This window comes from Callionymus lyra, chromosome 4 (genome assembly GCF_982586985.1).
Source record: "Callionymus lyra chromosome 4, fCalLyr1.hap1.1, whole genome shotgun sequence".
Taxonomy (NCBI): domain Eukaryota; kingdom Metazoa; phylum Chordata; class Actinopteri; order Syngnathiformes; family Callionymidae; genus Callionymus; species Callionymus lyra.
Genome location: NC_141821.1, coordinates 14,112,196 through 14,138,250, shown reverse-complemented (window position 1 = coordinate 14,138,250; position 26,055 = coordinate 14,112,196). Strand labels below are relative to the sequence as shown.

At 38.6% G+C, this 26,055-nt stretch overlaps 1 protein-coding gene across 1 annotated transcript; it reads left to right on the top strand.

Annotated features, from left to right (window-relative positions):
• The first annotated feature begins 21,605 nt into the window (after positions 1-21,605).
• Positions 21,606-25,150, top strand: LOC148081795 (uncharacterized). The gene is made up of 3 exons (XM_087788060.1): positions 21,606-21,752; positions 22,648-22,724; positions 24,204-25,150. Exons 1-3 carry the CDS (start codon positions 21,644-21,646, stop codon positions 24,399-24,401), a joined length of 384 nt encoding a protein of 127 aa, XP_087644186.1. The 5' UTR covers positions 21,606-21,643; the 3' UTR covers positions 24,402-25,150.
• Positions 25,151-26,055: the final 905 nt, after the last annotated feature.

Sequence of the window (26,055 nt, the reverse complement as noted above, 5' to 3'; positions counted from 1 at the left end):
ACCTTATTGTTTGACTAATAAAAGCAGAGCGGGGGTAAACAAGATTTAATCTCCAGAAGAAAAAAAACATTTTAGGGGGCGGGGCTTAAAACATTTTCTAATGAGAATATTTCAATTAAAATAGACAAACAGACAAATACACTCAAAAAAGGTGGGGGACAGAGGGCATTGACATCCCTTTTAGGTAAGTAAGTAAGTAAGTAATATTTATTTATATAACGCTTTTCCAGACCAGGGTCACAAAGCGCTTAAACAATCAAAACAATACTCAAAAAAGTATATACTTTAAAGATCAAGATAATAATGAGAAGAACACAGGAGTTCCAGAAAATCAAGGAAAAGCCTGAACAAATAGAAACGTCTTTAGATGTTTCTTAAAGGAGTCAGTAGACTCCATCAAGCGCAAGGTGTATTGTTTGTGAAAAAATGGCTCCATTAGGGTCAGATTTTCAAATATATAACCCTCAAAAAAGTGTCTGACTCAATTGGCTTCTGTTTATTTCAAATCTTTTTGACTCTCACAATGTGGTGTGCCTTTTGTCAGTACATTTTGCCTTCTCTTTGTGTTAGCCTTTTTGTTAATAAATTAGTTTGTTCACCATTCCTGCCTCCCGACAAGATCAACACCTCTTCATCAGAATTCTGATATATAAATCAATCAAATATGGATTGACAGAGGAACGTAAGAGAAAATAAATATATTTTAATGCAAAATATTCAGCTTTCAATATCCTAGTGTAATATATCTGTATAATGTACCGGTAATTCAAAATAAATGTTTTTTGTTGTCTTTAAGCTTAAACAGATGATCTTAAGCTTAAACACATGATCAAAATGTAGGAAAGTCACACGGTTTTAGATTTAAACGAGAGCTGATTCGGTGAGGAAGCAAAAGAACAGTGATTGTTACAGTGAACAACGATCTTATGCACGCCGATGAAATATAAACTTAGATATGTTACTTTAATATTCAAAGAGAAAAATTGCTTTAATCCAAAAACATTTTCTTTTATACATTTTTTGCTTCAAATAAAAAAAGAAAAACAACTTTTTTTCATGAAATAATAAAGGAACAAATCTACATTCACACAGAATGATAAGTCAATGAAAAATCCAAACTTAACTCGAAGTGTTAACATTAACACAGCCCCTATAATGACAAGGCTAGAAGAAGCTGCTAAAGTAGAGGGACCAGTGAAAGTGGTTATGATACTTTGACATTTTACTACTGAGCTTGTCAGGACTGTGGCACATAACATGCCTTCAGGGATTGACTTATCATCCCTGTGTCTGGGTCTAAAGAGACGAACATTACTTTTACAACAACCAGCGTGAGAGCTTCCACCATAAGTTGACTTTCAACAAATGCCGTCTGTCTCCATCCTGAGTCCATTAATGGGGCTCTGGTGCTATCGTATGTGCTGACACATCTCAATAAAGCTTGTTTTGGACTCAACTAAAAAGATCTTTTTATCCTCCATGTGGCCAAGTTGGAAGTCTCCTAAAACCAACTGATCCAAGCATTTCTCAACACTGTGTTTCATCCAAACAAATCACTTAGTCCTCCAGGATTCAGGGGGAAACACACATCGCTCCTCGGGAGAATTCCGCAGCAATTTCCTCTTTCAATAAATTAAGTCCTTGGAACGTTGGTGTTCAAGGACGAATCGAGTCGTTTCCAAACAAGAGTTAAAGATGCGGAACCATTGCTGTGAAAGATGCTGCGATATCTTTTTCAGGTCGTTTAAAAGAACCATCTTGAACAATTGCTTTTAGTTTCTTTGGCCCTTCGCTTCTAACGTGTGAACTTGCAGTCCAGCAAGATGACACTTTAATTATGACATTTAAGAACACAAATATTTTCTACAAAGTCAGCGACACAGATGGCAGCAAAGTATTTCGTTTGAAGTGTTTTATTGGTTCTGAATGAACGTTTTATCCTCTTCCCTGTTATACTTGCATACATATTGAGCTTTGGCATGTTTATACTTCGCACAGAATATCTTAACTTTTAACTGAAACAACAACAATAAAGCTTTAAAAGGTGACTGATGTGTTGATTTAAGTGTGTCTTAAATAGATCTTGGACTTCTATTGCACTCAACAGTATGTGTCTGTTTCTACAAAACTCTTTTTTCCTAATGTGTGTGAGGTTGATCACCACGCGTCATCAACCAGAAGCATCCACCTCCATGGGACTCGTTGTATAAACCAGTGCTTTTTCAAAGATCGCCAGGTGTGCCGTGGGAAAATATCCAATTTACCCTTGTTATTTTAAAAGATTAATTATCTGCAAATAATAGAGGAAAGAGCTAATGTCTATGAGAGGACATTGGACACCTACTATCTAACCCTCTCACACCTTCTATCAAATTTGCTCACATCTACTATCAAGCTCTTTATGAGCACTAAATAGTACGTGTATGAGTACTTGATTGAACATGTATGAGTATTTGATAGTGAGTATAAAAGAGAACCACAATAATCCCCTGATGTTTAAACATTTACACATTACAGCATTGTGGTCCCAGGATAATGAATATTCTGCAGCTCTTCCTTTCGCATGTCCTGGTCATCTGTGGAGGAGACATAATACAACTTTTAAAGTTAAAGTTAATTTTTTTCTTCTATGAACTGCCTTTTTTCACAGTGTTTTCATACAGATCCTAATATCATCTACTGTGATGAGTAACTGAAGTCACAACATTATCATGTGTCACACCTCAGGAAAAATAGGACTGATCTAAACGTTCTACCTTGGGCGACATCATATCAACCTTTAGCTAATGAATGATTTGGCTTATTTGTTTTCAAATGACATCAATCTGATAAAAAGAAAAAAGGGTTTTTCCGTGTTGAAGTCAAACTTCGGAGCGGTCAGAGACAGACAGGGATGGACCGTAAAACCTTTTTCACTGTTTCAACTTTCACTGTAACACAAGTCCGACCAGAAACATGCAAACAGGTTCCTAGCGAAAGCAATAATATGAGTACTTGATTGAACATGTATGAGTATTTGATAGTGAGTATAAGAGAGAACCACAATAACTGCCGTTTATAAAAAGTCCGGCGCTTAGACGGACTTCAGGAGGATATGATGTACATTTATTCACGTTTATTCATTACGTTATTAATGCTGCGATATCATTAAATAAAGTGACCATATGAAAAATAACATGACAACAATCCAAACATTTGTATTAAGCTACCGGAGAATAAGAAATGATTTAACACTTTATTTTGAAGATCCTTAAAAAACGGCCGGCTTCCTTTGTAATCAAGATTGCTTCCTGTGTAATTAAGATCTCTCACACTCACTATCAAATACTCATACATGTACAATCAAGTACTCATACACGTACTATTAAGTGCTAATAAAGAGTTTGATAGTAAGTGTGACAGGGTTTGAAAGTAAGTGTGACAGGGTTTGATAGTAAGTGTGACAGGGTTTGATAGTAGGTGTGAGAGAGTTTGATAGAAGATGTGAGAGAGTTTGATAGTAAGTGTGACAGGGTTTGATAGTAGGTGTGAGAGAGTTTGATAGAAGATGTGAGAGGGTTTGATAGTAAGTGTGACAGGGTTTGATAGTAGGTGTGAGAGAGTTTGATAGAAGATGTGAGAGAGTTTGATAGTAAGTGTGACAGGGTTTGATAGAATATGTGAGAGAGTTTGATAGTAAGTGTGACAGGATTTGATAGTAGGTGTGAGAGAGTTTGATAGAAGATGTGAGAGGGTTTGATAGTAAGTGTGACAGGGTTTGATAGTAGGTGTGAGAGAGTTTGATAGAAGATGTGAGAGAGTTTGATAGTAAGTGTGACAGGGTTTGACAGTATATGTGAGAGACTTTGATAGTAAGTGTGACAGGGTTTGATAGTAGGTGTGAGAGAGTTTGATAGAAGATGTGAGAGAGTTTGATAGTAAGTGTGACAGGGTTTGATAGTAGGTGAGAGAGGGTTTGATAGTAAGTGTGACAGGGTTTGATAGTAGGTGTGAGAGAGTTTGATAGAAGATGTGAGACAGTTTGATAGTAAGTGTGACAGGGTTTGATAGTAGGTGTGAGAGAGTTTGATAGAAGATGTGAGAGAGTTTGATAGTAAGTGTGACAGGGTTTGATAGTAGGTGAGAGAGGGTTTGATAGTAAGTGTGACAGGGTTTGATAGTAGGTGTGAGAGAGTTTGATAGAAGATGTGAGACAGTTTGATAGTAGGTGTGACAGGGTTTGATAGTAGGTGTGAGAGAGTTTGATAGAAGATGTGAGAGAGTTTGATAGTAAGTGTGACAGGGTTTGATAGTAGGTGTGAGAGAGTTTGATAGAAGATGTGAGAGAGTTTGATAGTAAGTGTGACAGGGTTTGATAGTAGGTGTGAGAGAGTTTGATAGAAGATGTGAGAGAGTTTGATAGTAAGTGTGACAGGGTTTGATAGTAGGTGTGAGAGAGTTTGATAGAAGATGTGAGAGAGTTTGATAGTAAGTGTGACAGGGTTTGATAGTAGGTGTGAGAGAGTTTGATAGAAGATGTGAGAGAGTTTGATAGTTAGTGTGACAGGATTTGATAGAAGATGTGAGAGAGTTTGATAGTAAGTTTGAGAGGGTTTTATAGTAAGTGTGACAGGGTTTGATAGTAGGTGTGAAAGAAAAACTCCATATTGTCTCAAACCACTTCTCATACGTATCTGATGATCCACATGTCAATCAAATTGTTATTGGGCTGATCGACTGACGTGCGTTGTAAGATAAGAACTCAACCAAACGGAGCAATAACCATTTGATTGACATGCAGAGCAGCTCCCCCCTCTTGCCGTGTATGCAGGTAGTTTTCAAAGGCAAAGTTCACATCAATCAAGAATGAAGGGTTGAGGATGAAAACATGTGGACTGGAAGTTTAAAGGTGGATTATGTACAGATTTACTGCTTTGATCCGTGTCAGCCTCACTTGTCATGTTGTTCACATTAGAGACACATTAACGATCAATATTGATCAAATATTAACATACAGTTGCACTCAAAATGATTCACTGCAAATAAGGTTTATTGGCAAAATGTACAAATTAGCAACTTTTTGCAATAATCAAATCCAATAAGAACAATTCAAATGGCTCAACACAACTAATACTGCAAGCCGTTTCTCCAAATTCAACACAAAATACCACTTTTAATGACAGCTGCAGTGTCAGAATTATTCAACCCCCTGAATAGAATTCCTCATGAGAGTACATTTTTGCAAATCAGGTGTGGTTTCAAGCTCTTCGGTTGCAACCAATCAAGGTCTTCATTAGTTGCACCAGGAGTGCTTGAGATAGAACACCTAAAATACCTGTTTATGGTGATGTTTTATTGCATGTTAGAAATATGGCCTAGTCAAGAGAATTGTCCGAAAAATTCAGAGAAGAGATAAATGCATTACATAAACAAGGAAAGGGTAACAAAAAGATGGCAAGGGCACTGAATGTTCCTGGAGCATAGTTTGCAAGTTTAAAGTGAAAGGAAAAGTGGCTACGCTACCTGGACGTGGCAGAAAGAAGAAGTTATCAATGGCTGCTACCAGGGTCCTGAGTAGGCAGGTGGTTAAAAATCCTCGACTGACCAAAAAATCTGTGTGCTTGTCCCGTCACAGCACACCTGTCTTTGACTGCCTGTGGCTATTAAGTTCTCACACACAGTACAATGCGCCACCTACTGTGGACTTAGAAAATAATAAAAAGAACCAGACACACGAAACCCATACAATGGCTCTAACACACCGGCCCGTAATTGTAAATGGCAGCAGACATTACAAATACCTTCAAAGTTAAAGAGCCATTACACCAATAATATATAAGTTGTACCAATCAATACCCAATATTGTGTACCAATGACCTTGTTTCACTCACAGGTCACCATAGAGTTCAAACTAAAAAGTATCAGCTTCATTTAATAGACATAGCTTTGTGACAGGTCTTTTCAAGACTTTTGTCTTCGTCTGGAGACCCAAAGAGCGCACCGAACCTCTCTTGTCAGGGAAAGTTTCCAAAACTCTGCAAAGAGGCCAAGATCCACATGGAGCTGCAGAATCCATCACAACAACAATATCTCCAATAACAAATTTCCTCTTTTCTTGTTTCATTTTTGCCGTTCTTGAAACAAAGGGAGGTACTCCTGTACCCATCTTTTCCAAAACAAATCCTTGATGTATTCGACTTGTCGCCATCTACTCTTCACATACACATCATCTTTGTTAAACAATCCAGGTGATAAGACTGGTTTCCCTTTCATCAGGAGAATGTGATTTCGGAGTGAGGGGTTCAAGATCAGTGGGATCGTCTGAAAGCTTAGTGAGGGGGCGTCCAATCAAAATAGCCTTCACCTCGCAGAAAACAGTATGTAGTCCATCATCATCCAGCTTCTAAAGATGTAACACAGAGGTGAGAACTTTCCTGACCGTACGAATGACACGTTCCCAAACACCCCCATGATGTGATGCTGCCAGTGAGTGGAAGTTCCACTGGATCACATCCTGCAATAACACTCTCTGTATCTGGCTTTGATTTAAAGATGCAAGGGCTTCTCTCAACTCTTTCTTGGCTCCAACAAAGTTTGTATCATTATCTGAGCGCATAGATGACACTTGACCTCTTCGGCTGATGAACCTTCGTGATACATTAATTCATGCGTCAGTATCCAAGGATGGAGCTACTTCCAAATGAACTGCTCTGCTTGCAAAACAGGTGAAGATGACACCATAACGCTTACACAAAATGTCAACCTCTCTTCACCCCTAAAGGCCCAAAATAATCTACTTCCACATTTGTGAAGGGAGGGAGATCTGGGAGGAGCCTTTCCTTTAGAAGGTCAGCCATCTTTTGCTCGCCTAACTTCCTTTTGTATCATCTTCAGAAGCTACACAGCTTTCACGACTTCTTTCTTAATCTTGTCAGAGTGTGATCTCTCCCACTGTGGCCAACTTTGTGGTGGATGTCTCTTCATATGAATGTGGAGATGTGTTGATCTTTGGAGAAGATGAGTGGATGCTTTGTCTCTTCTGGTAAAGCTGACTTACTCAAACGGCCTACAACTATCACAAGTCCATCCTCGAGACACAGGTCCATTTTGTAAATGGAACTGTGTCTTGGCACAGATTTTCCAGTTGATAGGGCAGCAATATCCTCCTTGAACCTTTTCTGCTGACTGTAGCGTATGATGGGAACTTCAGCATCCAATAGATTCTCAGCTCACAAGGTTTGACTCATTGCTTCTTTGGCCCTCTCCATCTCCAGAAACACATGTGACTCATTACATGTTTTTTGTTTAACTCCAGAGCATGCAGTTCTTTTCGCTTTTGTCTCAACTGCAGAAGGATCTTCTTCCACTGGAGAAAACACGCAACTGCCACCCTAAGTTTTCTCCAATTCGAATGATAGGAGATGGTCTGTAGCATTAGGAGGGTACTGAATGTTGATTGTGTTTACTCTGGCATCTTTTTTGACTTCGACATCATCATCCAAAATTGTGGTCTCTGTGATATCTGTAGGCCAATTATTTTTTGGGTCAAAGAGAAACCTTGGGCCTTCAATCAGGTTACCACCATTCAGGAGGTCTCTAACCGTCATACCTCTAGAGGCATAATCAGCAGTGTTTGGTATTGATGGACCTCCACTGAGAAACATGAGTTGCCTCTCTGATGCTTGACACACAATTTGCCATAAATGTGTCGAAACGTCTGTCCTCATTTTTTATGTACTTGAGCACTGAAGTACTGTCCGTCCAGAAAGTTGACTGATCCAATGGCAGCTCCAATTCTGCTATTTACATCTTATCAACCCATACAGCTAGGACAGCAGCTGTAAGCTCAAGCCGGGGAATAGTTATCTGTTTCAGGGGAGTGACTCTCGCCTTTCCCAGCAAGAATGAAACATGGACCTCACTTGTGCCGTTTTCAATCCTGAGGCAGGTGACAGTGCCAAACCCATCGTCACTGGCGTCTGAAAAGGAATGTAGCTGCGCTTTAATGGACTGTCCAAAGTGCTTGGGCTTGATGAACCTCTCAACTTTGAACGACGACAACTCCATCAGATCCTCCAACCATCCTGTCCACTGATGGTTAATGTCTGCAGGTTTGTTGTCGTCCCACCCTCTCCGAAAGAGCTTCTGCAACATAACTTTTGCTGGCAGTGACTCGGGTGCAAGGAACCCCAGGGGCTCATAAACTGAACAGATTATGGCCAACAATCCTCTTTTGCTCAGTGGTTGCTCTTTCATCATAATTTTGAATTTGAACGTATCAGACTCCACACACCACTGTAGTCCTAGGGCTCTCTCAACTGGAAGCTCATCTCTATTTAGATCCAGCTATTTCCACTCTTTAGCTCTGTGCATCTCTTAAATGTTTTGCATCACTGTCTGGCTGTTACTGATCCACTTTGTCAAAGTGAAGCCTCCCTTTAGGCAGAGATCACAGAGAGCTTTAACCATCACAATCGCCTCCTCTACTGAGGGCAGGCTTTTTAAACAGTCAACATAAAAGTTTTGCACCACTTCTGATAAAAGTGAGCTTGATTTTCCTCTGCTGTCTTCCTAGGTGCGTAACTGGCACAACTTGGAGAGGAGACAGCGCTGAACAAATGAACCGACATCCTAAACAACAATTTCAGGCCACCACAAGAAGCGAAGGAATGTCCTCTTCAGCCACTTTAACCTGGTAGAACATAGACTGAATGTCACCAATGAATGCTACTGGCTCCTTCCTGAATCTGTCGAGGACTCCTAGTAGTGAACTGGTCAGGTTTGGGCCTTGAAGAAGCTGTCTGTTGAGTGAGATTCCTTTAAACTCAGCTGAACAATCAAACATAACAAGCGAGGTACCTTTTCTGGGATGACGCACACCATGATGGGGAATACTAAACTTTTCAATTTTCTCCATTCAACTGATGTTGAGTCACTTTCTCAGAGTAGCCTTTCCTTTTGACATCAGGGAAGAAGTTGTTGTACACTTTAGTTCATCCTTTCTGAACTTTCCCTGTAATCCCAGCAATCTTTGCTTGACCATTGAAAGATTATTTGGAAGAGTGAGCTGTTCTTTCCTGAAGGGTATTTTCATGTTGTAATGGCCGTTCTGAAGCCGTGCTGACTCATCCATAATCTTTAGGAATTGTACTCTTTTCATTGAAATCATGATTGTACTGGTTGTACAACATCTCTTCCAGCTTACATACAGAAATCCAATTCACAGCAGGCACTGAGTCTGAATCTAGTTTTATGTTTACGGTTCTCTCCATCACGAATGGGACCATTAACAACCCAACCAAGTACAGTTTTCACTGCATACGGGCCATCTTCTTGGTTGTTGACAACTTCCCAGGGTTCCAATACCTTAGGGACGTTTGTACCAATCAACATGTCCACATCCATGCAGGGGATCTGGACGTCAGAAAGGTAAGGCCACTTTGCCAACTCTTCCTGTGTGACAATATTTTTAGTGGTTACAGGCATGTTTCTTTGCGTGAGAACTTCTGGATGACTTCCAAACCATTTATGCATGAGTGGAGATCATCTTTTCTTGCCCCATGGTGCATTAAAAGGTAATTTGTTCTTCTTCCATTGATGTTCACCCTTTGCATTCTTGTTGACTGATTATCAGTCCATTCAGTGCAAACTTATCTTAGTAAAGTTAGTATTTACTTATGTTGAGAAAATGTAATGAAGTTTAGATCTTTTGGAGTTGACCATTTTGGGCAGAATAAGGGTGGGACCCCGTTGACTAAATTTTTTATTGGTGTTGTGCCTCTTGATTTTTTTAAATTGGCTCAAGAAAGGTAAAAAAAAAAAAACGAGTATAAACAAAGCGGGATATGACTGCACCTGTTGCAGGAGGAGAAATTAAGCCATTATTAGGTCATAATGGACTCCGCTCTCGTAACCTCTCATTCGGCAATATTTTAGACGTGGTAAGACTTTATAAAGTAATAACTTCAAAACATGGTCACGATGAGGGACTCACTGCATCTTAGAGAGGACGACTTCAACATTTGAAACATGGGAGTGAGTCAGGAGAGTTGAAGTTTCACATGAGTTGCCCTTTAAGAAATCATTGTATTCTCAGTTCCTCAAGCAATCCATGTTTAATCCAACCACTAATGCTAAATAATTTCCTTCCTTTTCTTAAAGTACATATTTTCAACCACTCTCAATCGTGTCAATTGTGGAATGTATCAAACGTTATACATTGTATTGAGTTACGCATGTTGATGAATAGATAAAGCTACACAATTTATCAAGTCACGGTATGAGCAGCCAAGCAGTATATACGTATACGGTATGTATGGCTGGGCTGATTAGTATGCCAAGTCACGGTAACGAGCACTGTGTTTAGATAATAAGTAATGTATCAGCATATTGGAAGGACGGTTGCTGAGGCCTTCGGGCTGACCTCTGCCACCGAGGCCCCGCAAGGACCTCTCGATATGAGGAACCGATAACGCATGTTAAACTGTCTGTGACTGATGGACCACTTGACGAATTGGGGAACTGATGATGTACATTGAACTGTCTGTGACTTGTGGAACTTTTCAATAAATTGACGCTGAAGTGTACAGGAGATCAGAGCTTAGTGAGCAGCCGCAGGAATGAGTTCGTGGACTCGTATTGGGCTGGCTAGGTTCTCCTCCTCATCAGGCTGAATCTTGATTCTGACTTCGTGTGGTTCTTTTGGATTCATCGTCGACCATTCTCTCAGAAGAGTCCTACTACGTCTAAAGTAATTCGGGAATGACACCTTGCTAACAGAGGAAGCTTAAGTCATATCACAATATATGTAAGGGGGTAAAAAAAAAATCAATATAAAGTTAATTTCACTGAAACCTTTTCAGAAGGTAATTGGTTGAATACAAATGATAATAAAGAAGAAAAAAAATAGTCACATAACCTGTTTTACTGTATGTCCCGTTTATGGGTATCATCATTTAGAAAGAAATAATACACATATAAAAGAAAACAACATTTTCAAGATCAATTTTTCTGCAGCAGGTTCTTGAAAAGGTGACTTTTTAAGAATTAATAAACCGTTTAGGCATTCTCAACTTGTAAATATCGCCGTGACGTCACCTCAGCCAGTTTTTCTTGACTGCTACAACTCTATCTTGGCTGTTCTACTCGTGTCCCTGCCAAAGAGTAATTCTTGATGCTACAAACAGTTGTATGCTCAGTAACTCAGGAACGGGAAGCAGCGTGAGAAGGCTGCTGACACATCATGGATATTATGTCCCACAGCAATTTAGTGACGTCTGCTGTCTCGACTCTTGTGTGGTGAGCGCTGTCGCCGACACAGGGTAACCTACAACGTCCTAAGACATGATCTCAGACCCCACTTTCAGATGATTTGTAAAGTTTCGCAACCCTGTGATGGCGTGAAACATTCTCTGTTTGAAAAAGCGATGTCACAGCAGTTGACAGGAAGAGTCTGTTGAAAGCTATAAAAGTAGTCTCACCCCGAGGCTGTTGCTTTTCATCTCTGCCTCGTGTCAGGCTGGGACTCGCAGCAGGACTCCGACGCAGAGAAGGATGGTTAAGCAGGCTTTTAATCGTATGTGACACCTCGGTGGTTTTCACTGAATCGTAAAGGTGACAATTTTCTTTGGATGCCTGTCTGACCTTATCAGCACTGCTTAGAGCTTTGTTTGTTCCTGAGAGTCTTTCAGCTCTAACCTTTGCTGTGGTAGAGCTTGAGCTGCAAACATTATCATACGATTGAAATTGACTTTAAAATACTACAGTGTGTCCCTCAGAGGTAGTTTTGCCGTTGAATTGACCACTTTTTTATACGCTTACATTCCTTACATTCGGGCCTTTGGGTGACCAGGACCTTGAGATAGGGTTGAGGCAGTGAAGAAACCACCACAAAATAATCTCAACTGTGTGCACCTGTATCCTGACAAGGTTTATATGAACATAGAACAGGAGACACGACTACCAAAATAAAACACAATTAATTAGGTAGACATGCATTTTGTGAATTGGTTAGAAATTATCTGGGTTTCCATAAAAATAAACGGGTAAATAAAAGCAACATTTAGTCAAAATATGCTTTCAGCGTGTTTGTAAGGGTTGTTTACGAAAAAGAAAAGAAAATTAATTTTGTTTTCGTAAACATCTGACTAATTTGTAACGTTCTGTGATGTGCTGCTGTCCCCCTGGGTGCTGCATGGTGGGTGGGGGCCAGTACGTGTGATGGGCGGGGCCTCGGCACCTTAGAGACCGTGGACCGCCCATGGAATACTGCTGGCCCCCCAAACTTCCCTCATGGGGGAGGTGGGCTGCGGCTGTTGGGGACGGTCTACAGTTCAAAGACTGGGGGCCGTTCCCGGACGGCTGCAGCCCCATTGCCCCCGCCCTGCCCGCACAACCGTGGCCCCCCTGTGACCCGGGGGACCTGGGCCGGTGCCTGGCCATTGCTCCCCCGGGCTCATGCGGTGGCACTCGACCCGGCTACTGGCCGTGTCCGCAGGGTATTGGGGGGGGCTCCGCCGCCGCTGCTGTGGTAGATCCCTATCTCCTTGACTCGGTCCCCTGCTATGGACTTGGTGGCAGCCTGACGGTCTGGGGGTCCTCCGTCGCCCGGCCTGGCCCCGGGGCCCTATCCCCTGACTGGTTCTTCTGGCTGCCCCGGTGCCTGCGCCTGGTGCCTCCCCCTCTCTGCTTCCTCGGTCGTCCTCGCCTGTGCTCGCCCTCTCGCGCCCCCTGTGGTGGTCCGCCTTCTCGCTGGTGTTTGGGGTCAGCTCTGGTGGTTATCTCGCCTGCCGGGTCCTGGTCTCCCGCGGGTTCCTGCCGCGGCTTGGGCCCCTGTGTCTGGATCTGCTGTGCTAGGTATGTGCCCTCTGGCCTGGCTATTTCAACCTCCCCCCCCCCCTCCCCTCTATATATCTTCACCCGTCACCGGAGTCTGTATACCTGTGTATTGTATACATTTGTCCCAAACCCACACCTTTTTATTTCTCTCCCGGAGCCCCAGGGATCCACCTCCAGAGCTGCTGCTGATCCAGGATCTTCACCACGTCATCAGATCCCGAGTTCTCTCCAACACCCCCATGGACCCTCCTACACTCTCCTCTTTTCTCTCACTATATCCTCCCTCACTCCTCTCCTTATCCATCTGTCTACCCCCCCATCCTTCCTCCCAGCCGGTCAAAGCGGCAGGCCGTCAACAATGAGTCTGGTTCCGCTCGAGGTTTCTGCCTTCTAAAAGGAAGTTTTTCCTCGCCATTGCTCACTGTACAGCTCACTGTACAGTGTTTTGTTTCTTGCTCTTTGTTGAATTGCTGGGATCTATTTTTGCTTAATCAACTGTAGTCTTATTTCAACTGTATAGTGTCTTGAGATAACTTTGTTATGATAAGACACTTTAAATAAAATTGAATTGAATTGAATTGAATTATCTAATAAAAAAACCTTTTTTGGGGATATTTTTCATTATAGGTCTGTTTTCATTCAGGATCATCCATTAGCGTTACTTTATTCCATGATTTATATCTACAACGGTAATGCAAACCCCCAAGAGATGAAGCACGCATCAGAGAGGCCTCACGCTTCTTTTTGTCATCATTGAGCAGATTAAAAAATATCAACGGCACTGGTTCCTGAGCCTAAACGGTCCCTAAGATGAGTCTAATTTAAATGAAAACCTTTGAGTGTTTCCCGGGGACTTCTTCAAAATAGATATTCCATGTCAGTCCGTATTTGTCCAACAACTGATTTATTTCTGATGTTTTTTTGATGACAGCTCTGAGGATTCCTAACTTTTCAACAACAAAACAGTGAATCAACTTGACTGATTCCATCACACTGACCTTATTTTCACCATATTCTTTTTGGTGCTTGATTTAAGGCAGATTTGGGCGTTGACAAGTCCAAGGCTGATTGTTTTTTCTTTGAAGCTTTCAAGCGATGGAAAACTCAAACCTCCTATCCCGTAAGTTAATGTGAGTTTATGTGAGGGCTAGAAGCTATTGACATTGACTTTGAACTGAACTTGTCCTGTGAAATTGAAAATGCAGATGGTCAGTGCTTGCCTGGATGTATGGGACAACCTTTTCCATCCCTTGTTGGAAGTACTTGGGTGACTTAGGCCAGCCTGTCAAACTCAGCCTGAAAAACCTCGTTGTTGCATTTGAAAAAGACATGTCTCTAGTTCAAAAATGCAGAAAACCGAGCAGAAACTGTTTCGTTAAACTGAGAAAAATCTCCTAATTTAGGAAAATGATGTCACAACACGATCTGGAGCTTATAATCAAGGCCTTTGTGTCTTCTTGTTTATACTATAGTAACAGTTTGTTTTCATGTCTAAACAAGAAGGAGCTGTCTCGCCTGCAGTTAGAATTCGACCTGCTTTAGTAGAAGAACTCATATTTACCCACATCCTTAAAACTCTTCTCTGGCTGACAGTTTTTTTCAGGATCAACTTTAAAATTCTGGTTCTTACTTTCAGATCTATTCATGGTCAGACTCCTCCTTACATCACTGATCTGATCCAGCCTTACACCCCAGCTCGGGCTCTGAGGTCTGTGGATCAGAATCTACTAATGGTTCCTGAACACAGTTCAGGACCAGAGGAGAGAAATCTTCCTGGCTGTTGCTCCTAAGCTTTGGAACGATCTTCCTCTCCCTCTGTGTTTGATGATCTACTGACTCCTTTAAGAAACATCTGAAGACCTTTTTTATATGTGCAGCTTTCCCCTGATTTTCTTGGACTCTTGTGTTTTTCTTATGTTTTTTGGCATTATAAAGTTTGTATTTTAACTGGGTATTGTTTCTCATTGTTAAGGCGCTTTGTGACCCTGGCGTAGAAAGGCAGTTTAAAAATAACCATTACTTACTTTCTTACGTACTTTCATGCTAACTCTGGTAGTATAATGGTACATTAGATAATTGCAAAGTCTGACCCAGAAACTAAAATCATAAATGTACAGCTTTTTTGTAATTCAACTAGAATTAAGATCCCTCCTTACGCTGTAAAATAAAGAAAATATTACTCCAGAGATTGTAAAAGATAATAGCAAAACAACAAACTATATTGCTTATGCTGGCATTAGGTTAGGCATTTTTGTTTTATTAGAATCAGCAGCGCACTTCTAACTTATAAAGACTATGTTTTTGCCCAACAGAACATGTGTGCAGTGAAAAATTATATTTTAATACTAATCCATTTTGCCTGCCAGATTTCCGAAGGCAATAAACATCTGTTGAAATGTTTTTCAAAGGATTATTTCCCCCCACAAATCTTAAAGATCGTCAAGATATAAATATTTTGAATGTCAAAAACACCTATAAAATAAAACTATAAAGTTTATTTTAGATTTATGGGCTTTACAATAAGCTTATCATCCATCTATAAAAGCCAGAGAATTACACAGCTCAGTGTAAACTATCAATTTTCTTGTTTATGATTGTATTTGCACTTTTAACGATCATGTTCACTGTAAAGTCTGTCAATGATTTCAAACATAATTCATTTGTGTAAATAATAACATGAGTTTAGTTCCTGCATTGTTGTGTAGATTACACATTTTTAATTTTTCAATTTCATTTTTAGCAATTAAACAATTGACTAATATGACAAAATTGAATTGGAGTAATCTAAACACACACACATCTAATGTTGTGAGCTTACATGACCCTTGTGTTATCTCACGACCTATACCACTGAATTTGCATTTCTGGAAGTCAATCATTCATCTTGACCTAGAGACAACACACAGGATCAAATAATCCTAATAATAAATGTTTTGGGGGCCTTCGGGTCACCTTGAATAACACAAGGGATTTTAATGTAAATAATTTTGAGTCATGCTCTGCTTCGAGCTGCTGCTTCATGTGTTTTGTTTGTTAGACTTGAGCGCAAAAATAACAGAGAAGGTTCGCATCTGAATGATTTGGGGACGCTGGAAAAAGCGATGATGATACAGATTAAGAAGATGATCTAAATTAAACGTGTTTGAATTTCCCCTTTTCCCTTTACTTTCAAAATGCTTAACTGTATACAACACGTATTTTACACTTTGAAACACAAAAAACCCCGTCATACATTAACATTTTCTTGCACATTTTATCTTAAAAGATATGATGAACTTGGTCAAAAAAATGTCAGTATACTTGAGATTATTTATAATCTGCATTCTTTAATAGTGAATGGCTTTTTTTTTTACCTGTTTTTCATGAAGAATAACAGGCTTTTTGAACGGAGAGCAGCAGCCTGTCAACTAAAGAGTCTCTAGGGGAAACAAACCCCATCCTTCTCTGTCAGTTTTGCTGGCGCTACAGACATGTTTGTGTCAACTCTTAGATAATCTTTATCACTACCTGTAGCAGGATCGGGGGTGGGGGGGGTGGGGGTGGACCATTGACATCTCTTGTTTGTTTGTTTCTCTGCCTCCTCTTCGTCTGGAGATAATTAGATCCTTGGAAAAATGTGTTGTTTTACTGAATGTGTGTCCCTCCGCTGGCATGTGTGTTCATACGTGTGTTGGTGTTTGCGACGCCAGAGCCAAATGTTGGTATGTGAGCCGCCCAAGGGGACATTACTTCAGAAGAAAAGAAGCCAGTCTTCAGGCTTGAAGGATTCGTGTCACTTCCCTTTTTGACAGTGTAAAGTGCAGCCACTGACACGACTAATCCCTCCTGAGACCATCGCCGGACCACATGACAGACGCTCCTTGTTTGTAATGATGATAGACAGGCAGCTTAGAAGTTGATGGAAATGTTCTTATTCATCCCAGCCAGAGATTGAGGGAAGAGAACGTCTGCAGGATGCAACAAGTGGAGACAGGAGCAGCTTGAGTGGCAGTGGTGTATGGTTTTAACTGTGAAAAGAAGACAGGAAGTGGCGGAGAGGAACTTAATAATAACAAGGTTCCCTCTTGAAATCCCTTTCTTAAGCCCCTAAATATGATACCATGCAGGCAGACTTGGATGTGCCGTGTATAAAAGTCTCGATCTCCCATCTCAGTCCGGCCCCTTCAGAGCCCTCAGTCGCCCCTGGACCTGATGGAGGTGAAATATATACAAATGTTGTCGAGTTTTCATTAGTAGTCATTTCATTTAATGGAATATTATTTTATTGAATTAGCTTCAATATGCATCTAGAAATGTGACAATATGATCTAAAGTTTGTTTGTATTGCCGTCAGAAACATTTATGCTTCAGATTCGTGGTTCAACTTTGACCTCATGAGGGTCATAAATACGCCATACTACAGTTTACCTGCCACCATTCCACGTTATTTTGTTTTTTTTTGCAGACCCTTGTGTTAACTCAGGGTGGCCTGAAAAAAAAAATGTTTGAGGTCACCCTTGTTTTGTCAGTGGGGTCACCTTGACCCTGAGATAACACAAGGGTTAAAGGTGGGGGAACACTCCTTGTCATTGTTCACACAAACCATCTTACTTATGGTGGAAACAAAACCGTTCACTTCCATGATGCCCTTCTAAACACTCTTTTAATTGCCGATTACTACAGTAATGTGTTTAAATCCAAGGTTGCCTTTGTCAATTGATCGCCGGATGTGATTGGTTGGCTGTTCTATTACTATTCGCTGATTTCGCAGCCCTTAGCTTGAGATTGAATACTAAAGGAGTTGAAAAATGAAGGCCAGTGTTGAAGTGGAAAAAAAGTTGATCAAGTTTCCTCATGAGGAAGGCTGCAGTAAGACCAGAAGTTACGTACATGCCCAGCCAAAAAGAAACTTCCAGAGCATTAAAAAACATGTTTTAAAAAAATGGTACAAAACTGTACAATATATATATATTTTTTTTGTTTTCTATCATTTCCTTTTTGTTTATATTTCAATTTATCAGTTTATCTGAATAATAAGGGGTGTGGTTGTACGCCCCGCTGTAGCCTCAACTATCCGATCATAATCTATCTGAACCAGAATACTGCATTTCCAAGATGGCTGCGATCACATATTGACTTTAAAACTGTGTTTCAATCATATATTGGGTAACGTCACAGATACTACGCTAATCTCTTGTACAGTTTGTGGGAGGCATACATTGTTTGTCTCGGCCAGTGACGTATGGGTTTGGTCTTTCCTAACATGAGCTCTTAATACAGCAGATGTACGTACAAATCAAACTTCCCTCAACATATTTTATCCAGATATCCCAAGCTGAGGCCCACATTAATGTCATACTTTCTACCATTATCGTATAAGACAACATTAAAATTGAAACCGACTGTTGGTCGACTGAAGAATTTTCAATATTTATTGGTTCTCTGTCGGAGTTTCCTCCGCCCCACCAAGAACAACATGTCCTCCGTCTGAACCCTGTTGTGTCCATAAGGTTCTCTTCAGTACCAGTTGCTGAAACAATAATAAAGTACTAAATCGTCTGATTAGCTTTTGTAAACACACTGGTCACAAGGGATCGACTGAATGTGCAGCAAAGTTGATGATCATCCCTACGAGTAGCTAAGATAGTTGAGTAAAAATCGCATTTTTAAATCTCCTTTTAAAACACATTTTAATAGTGTAGCTTTTATGTGTTGTCGCATTTTGACTCTTAACTGGATTCATCTATGGTTTTCTTTTACTGTGTTTTATTATTTTTATATTTTATTCTATTATGTAAATTGAATATATATTGTTTTATCTTGTCTTACATTGTTTTACCATTGTGCTGTTGCTATATTTTAAATGATTTTTGTTTTTATGTCACATGCTTTGTCTGAAACGTGCTATATTTAAAAAAAACAAAGACATTATTATTATTATTTAGTTTACTCACAGGAAAATTTGTATTAAATTCAATTATTCAATAGAAACTAGTTTAATCTTTAGGTATAAAAATTATTGAAATAAATTATTCAGTGATTGAAACAAATGAATAAATACAAAATAAAGTTATATTGATTTTCTGGAACTCCTGTTGTATTATCAGTTTTATCTTGCCCTTTAAAGTATATACTTTATTGAATATTGTTTTGATTGTTTAAGCGCTTTGTGACCCTGGTCTGGAAAAGCTCTATACAAATAAAAATGACTTACTTACTTACTTACATATCAATATTTCGACATTAGTGATCAACTATATTGCTTTCTTAACCTCCGACCGACACAGAACAACTGATAAAGTATATTTAATTCATGCTTATCTAAAAATTCCTGCTCACATCAGTTGGCAGCATGATAGGCGTGGGGGGGGGGATGTTTATTTTTTAAGTGCAAATAATTGTGGCCAGATGCAAGGATTTCATTCTCCATGCTGTGAGCCTCCCACTGACCTTCCGCCCTCATGGTTTGTTTGAGTGGAGAATTCAGTTTGACGGATGAGTCCATGACATACAGTTATAAAGGTTTTACTGGGGTTAATGGGAGAAAAACAAACTCCGACACCATCAGGCAGGAAGAACATTGGTTATCATCGATCCTGCTCATGTTCTACTCAAACATATTAGAATAATATTATCAAGTGGTTTCATGATCCCAATGTACCTGCTACAACATAACCTACATTTCTATGGACACACAATCTTTCATTGTCTCCTCTAACCTCCCCCTCTTTGGTCACAAATATACGTTTTTGAACAAGTCCTGCTGGCTCGTTCTTCAGTATATAATAAAGATAAATTCATGGATGAAAGTGTGTCTTTCTCACAACCTTTCAAAAAGACATTGTGAAAAAATAATTTTGAGAAATAAAAAAAATGAACTAGAAATAATCTCAATTGCTTTTTTTTTTTTTTTTTAATCTTCCCATGTTCAAGTGGGGCTGATGAATGTCCCAGCTACTCGGGGTGTCGGGCAAACACACCCACTGAGAAACGGAGCAATTCCATGTGTTTGGTGTGTGGGAGGAAACACAGTGTTTATATGGAAACCTGTTATTTATGTATATCGTTTATTTTTGTGGTGATCGATTTTCTGTTTAAGTAAATGATCTTTATGTAAGCATGTCAGTGTCATATTGACAGGTTGAATAAACTGGTGGAAAGCTATCCGACGATTCCGCGATCACAGCCAAGCCATCCGACACTGCATTTAAAGTGCGCATAATGTAAGAAGATTACGGTATTTATAGTATCAAGTTATCCTTTATTCAGGTTTTATACAAATTAGAACGTGTTTTTCCCTTGTTACATCAATACTCACAAGAATAAAGTGAAATTATGTGTTTATCTAAATGACATTTTTTTTCAATCAATTATTTTTTAATATTGATCAGTCAAAATAAACACCCTGTCATGATAGATGACACATTTACTGTAAGAACGCACTGAGACATTTAACTTGTGTTTTTGGTGTGAGTTTTATTTTAAATTGTGACATGAACTCACATCTTTGGACAGCAATAAAAAAAAGTTCACAAACCTCTGTAAAAAATAACAATATATTATTAAAGATGAAAGTTTTATCTATCATATGGATGAATATGGAAACATTTTACTCAATTTTTTATTTTATTTTATCATGTTATGAATGTTGTAGTCATTTAAATACAGTGTAAAGACATGTGAACTTTAAACAGGAATAAAATAAACATCTTCAAACCTTTGTAAAAAATGACTATATATCATTAAAGATGAATGTTTTTTTCTATAATATGGTTGAATTTGGAAACATTTTACCGTATTTTTTATTTATTTATCATGTTTTGAATGTTGCAGTCATTTCAACACAAATACATGTCAACTTTGAACGGCAATAAAATAAAAATTGCAAATCTCTGTAAAAAATAACTATATATTATAAAAGATGAAGGTTTTATCTATCATATGAATGAATTTGGAAACATTTTACTGTAGTTTTTTATTTTATTTTATCATGTTATGAATGTTGTAGTCATTTAAATACAGTGTAAAGACATGTGAACTTTAAACAGGAATAAAATAAACATCTGCAAACCTCTGTAAAAAAATAAGTATATATTATTAAAGATGAAGTTTTTTTTCTATCATATGGTTCAATTTGAAAACATTTTACTGTAGTTTCTTTTTATTTGATCGTGTTTTGAATGTTGCAGTCATTTCAACACAAAGACATTTCAACCATGAACAGCAATAAAATAAAAAATGTGCAAACCTCTGTAAATAATAACTATATATTATTAAACATAAGGTTTATCTCTCATATGGATGAATTTGGAACCATTTTACTGTAGTTTTTATTTTATTTTATCATGTTATGAATGTTGTAGTCATTTAAATACATTGTAAAGACATGTGAACGTTAAACAGGAATAAAATAAACATCTGCAAACCTCTGTAAATAATAACTATATATTATTAAAGATTAAAGTTTTTCTATCATATGGTTGATTTGGAAACATTTTACTGTATTTTATTTTTATTTTATCATGTTATGAATGTTGTAGTCATTTAAATACAGCGTAAAGACATGTGAACTTTAAACAGGAATAAAATAAACATCTGCAAACATCTGTAAAAAAAAAAAAAAAAAAGATTAATGTCAATAATATCTTAATTGAAAGTTTTCATTTGTTTTATCATCTTGGTGCTTCTCCCACAGGAGACCCGCCGGCTGTAAGGGGGCGTGGCATGTTCCTCAGCAGACCCTATAAATAGAGAAGATGAGCTCAGAACTTCTCACAAGTTCCTGTGACAACAGGTAACTCCGAATTCAACACCGGATGTTCCAAACCTCGGACAATAACCGCGCAGGATGAAGCTGCTTTTCATTTGCCTGTTAATCCTGCACGTGTCGTGGGTCCACGGAAGGGTCTTCTCCCGTCACACCACCAGCAAGCACACAGGACTCCCCCAGAAGACAGGTCAGAGCCGCTGCTTCTCACGCTTTAAATGATACCAGAATAATGTTGTAAAACAGGATTTTTAAATATATATATATATTTTTTTACTCTTTGATAAGATTGCACTAAACGTTTCAACTTTTTTTTAAGTTGATATAGTATAAATTATATTATAAATACAATCTCGTATATAAAACAACCTAAATAATACATATTTGTTTTGGTTATTTAAAAAAATAGAAAAAAAGTATTGTGTGTGTTTTTAAAAGGAAATTCGTATCTATTAATGTAAACAATGACAACAACATCTAATGATGCCAACAACAACAACAACAACAACAAAAACAATTACCTACACGTGTTACTCAATTTAGGAAGTTGAAAATTTAAATAAAAAGGATAAAATAATTGCCAATGTTTGATAGTCTGAAGTCTTTGTTTGCATGTGTGTGAGCTGGAGTGCGTTTGTATCTGCATGAGGAACAATAATCGTTAGGCTGTGATCTGGTTGGTCAGGACACAGGGTGGTAACTGCTGTAAAACACTTTTCTCTTAGTACTGCCTTTACTAATCATTGAGAAGATATGGTAGTAATCACATATCATTTCAATATCTAATACATATATATATATATATATATATATATATATATGTGTGCATGGCACTTATTTAGATTTACTACTTACTTAGAGGTAAATCTCATTCCAAAATGTTACCCATAGATGGCGTACAGGGCTCTAGACTAGAGGCCTCTATATATAGGTTCATCCTTGATTTATGTGTCACAGCATAAACCTGTCTTCTAACTTTAAACTGCATCCGTAGAGACGCGTGGCTTCAGATTCAAAGGAGTCTCTAGAAGCAAAACATTTTCTGTTTACATCTTCACACCTTCTCTTGATTTCATGCCCTGAAGGAGCTGTGGCCGTCGGCAGGCAGAGAACACTGTTTGCCAGGAGAGGACTATATGAGCGGCAGAGAAGACTTTATCCAGTAAGTCTGGCCTTCTCTCTCTCTCTCTTGTCAGCAAGATCCCCCGTTAGACATGAATCAACCGTTCATTACTATCCTTTCATTGATGACACATTATAATGATCTTCATAATGAAGACCTTCAAAGTGCCAGTGATCCCCTTCAGCTTTAGAGGCATCTGTTATTACAATTTAACAACTATTAAATTCTGTCAAAAAACATTTACAATTTTCATTTTTATTCCAAATATAATACATAATGCCTATTATTGATCTCCTGGTATTTCTTTAAATCTCTTTTTTCTTTTTTTTTTCGTTTTCTGTGATGACTGGTTTCCTTTTAAACATTCAGGACTGCAGTAAATGTAACTATTTTTCACTTAAACTACAGAGTCATTTTTAATCTTCCCGAGAAAGAATCATTTTCTGTCGTTTGGTGAAGAATGCATGCGCAGGTTTAGTTGGCACTGCTGTCATGACACATCTCTAGCAGTGGGGAGAGCCACAAACATGGTGCTCAATTCTGCTGAACCAGAAGGTGGCGTTTAAAACTCTTAATACACTCAAGGTTGTAGAAGGAAAAAACTTTTTTTTAATGCAAAATGCACATTTTTAAATAATCTTTTTTTTACATGTTTCTCCACTGTTAGTGTCCACTTTTTGAGAATGTCTGAGATTTATTTTTTTTAAGAATTGGTTTTAGATTTTAGATTTCTCCACAGTATTTTGAATTTTATTTGACAACTTAGAAAGAAAACGTCAGTTTAAAATTGACTAAAATATATTGTGTAATCCTTGAATGGTTGTAATAAAACATTTACATTTTCTGATAATAACTTTTAACTTTTCTATAGATATGTTAATGATAATGTTGTATATAGTATATTAATAGGTAGTATATGATTTATTTTTTTTATCTTACTGTCAAAGTGACCCAAAGGCCCCAAAACAAATGTGTTTGTGGTATCCCTTGTGTTGTCTCTGGGTCAAGTTGAACGACCTCCCTGGCTTCCAGAAATACATATGCAGTGGTGGAGGTTGTTCACCTTGACCCAGAGGCAACACAAGGGATACCACAAACACATTTTACTGGCCTTCGGGTCACTTTGACCCCGAGATAACACATGGGTTAAAAATCATAAATGTAATAATACATTTATTTATTTGTTTTTAAATGAATGTTCTTTACATGTATAGTTTGATCATTTTACTCCAATAATGACAAATAAATATTCTAAATTCAATACTTTAATATGAATTAAAATCAATGTTGGTGTAATAGTTCCGCCAGACAATATCAAAAGATTACAGAGCTACCCGATTTTAAACAGACAAATCTTATATAATTAAACATTCAAAGCATTCAAATTCCATTATCGCTGATATACTTCCATACAACGGTGACACAGACACATTCTTGACTTACATCGACTACACTCCAATGTCAATAAGTGTAAGTGTAAACCTTCACTTATGGTTACATTCTTATCTTGTCTCCCAGAAGCCTAGAGTGGTTCCAGTCCCTCTGAACGAGCCGCCCGTCAGAGCCACACAGCAGCCGTCGCCGCAGTGTTCCCAGCTGACTCAGAGCTGTCTGCCACAGACGGGCTGCTGCGACGCGTTCGCCCAGTGCCACTGCCACTTCTTCAACGCCATCTGCTTCTGTCGGAGGTTAAACTCGTCCAACGTGAAGACATGAGGAGCTGAGTACGGGCAGACTGGATGGACTCACGCCATCAGCTTCATCAGAGCAGTTCAACCACACCCTTGACTGACATCGCCCCCCTATGGACGACAGATCGACACATGACTGGCAGCTGCTTTGATGAACATGGATTCTATTTTTCTCACATGATCTTTTATCGCTCAATAATTATCTGCTGCTCATTCCCTTTATGGATTTCCTGGGGGGGCTATCCCAGCTACATAGGGTGATAGACCGGGGACGGACAATTTATCGATTACATTTTTGTGGACCTGATTCTTCAGAGGGACCCAAACCAGGTACAAGGACGACTGAGATCCCACGATCTCCAGAGTCTTCCTTAACCCTTGTGTTATCTAAGGGTCTAGGTGACCAAAAGACTGGGAAACAAATGTGTTTTAGGTATCCCTTGTGTTGCTCCTGGGTCAATGTGAACGACCTCCCATGCTTCCAGAAATACATATACAGTGGTGGAGGTCGTTCATCTTGACCCAAAAGCAACAAGAGGGATAAAACAATTAGATTTGTTTTCGGGCCGTGGGTCACCTTGACCCTGAAATAACACAAGTATTAAGCAGATATTTTTTCTGCATGATCACTTTTTTTTTTTTTTTACTTTTTTTGTACTCATGTACTCGCCATTGTTTGTCGTGTCGATAAAATGATTGAAACAGTTATAAGCTATCACTTATATTATTGTATTGTATTTGTTTTGTGATCATACTCTCTTCGAATAAGATGTGAACTTGTATATTTTATTAAAATAAATGTTTATTTATGCATGTTTTTTTTTATATTTTTATAACGAATGCAGTCGGCGAGAGAAAAGTCTTTGGAAATCCATTTACAAAATGTGTTGGTCTGTTCTGAAAAAAACTGTAAAATTCTTAATAAAGTCAAAATGACTTGTCTAATATATTAGTGGTATTACTAGTATATCAGTGGTTATGTTAGTAAAGTATATCAGTGGTTATGTTAGTAAAGTATATCAGTGGTTATGTTAGTAAAGTATATCAGTGGTCACATATTCGCAAAAGAGGTTGCAGGAGAGGCTACATGTGACCCGTCTGTGTGGATTTTGGGTTTACTCCAGGAACTCTGGTTTCCTCCCACAGTCCAAAAGTTGATTAGGAACTCTGGGAAATTGTCCCTAGGTATGAGTTTATGTGTGTTAATGTATTAGTGTGTATTTGTGTGTCCTAAGACAGACCGGCGTCCTCCCTGCCTCAAGCCCGAACAAACCGAGTCACCCATAAGACATAAGCGGCTTGAAATTGGATGGATGGATATATATATTATAATAATACTATGACCACTCAAGAGCAGTACTTCCCGACCAGTTGGGGCCCAGAACCAGACATTTATTATTAGATCAGGCAGAAAAAATAATTCAAGTGACTGACGTTGCATATCTACTGTCTGTAGAGTTTTATTTTGAAAAGATACCAGATTTATTCCAAAGTAAAAATTTGCATGTGTCAACTTAAAAATAAGAAATTGGAAACATTCTATTTGCTGACATAGATTTTTTTAGTACCCTTCTCAAGAGTGATTTATGACTTGCATCCACCACCTCACGGCTACTATCACGTGACTTTTTAAGATCAATAAAACAACTTTGTTGATTCAAGTTTTGTGCCGGCTTTCA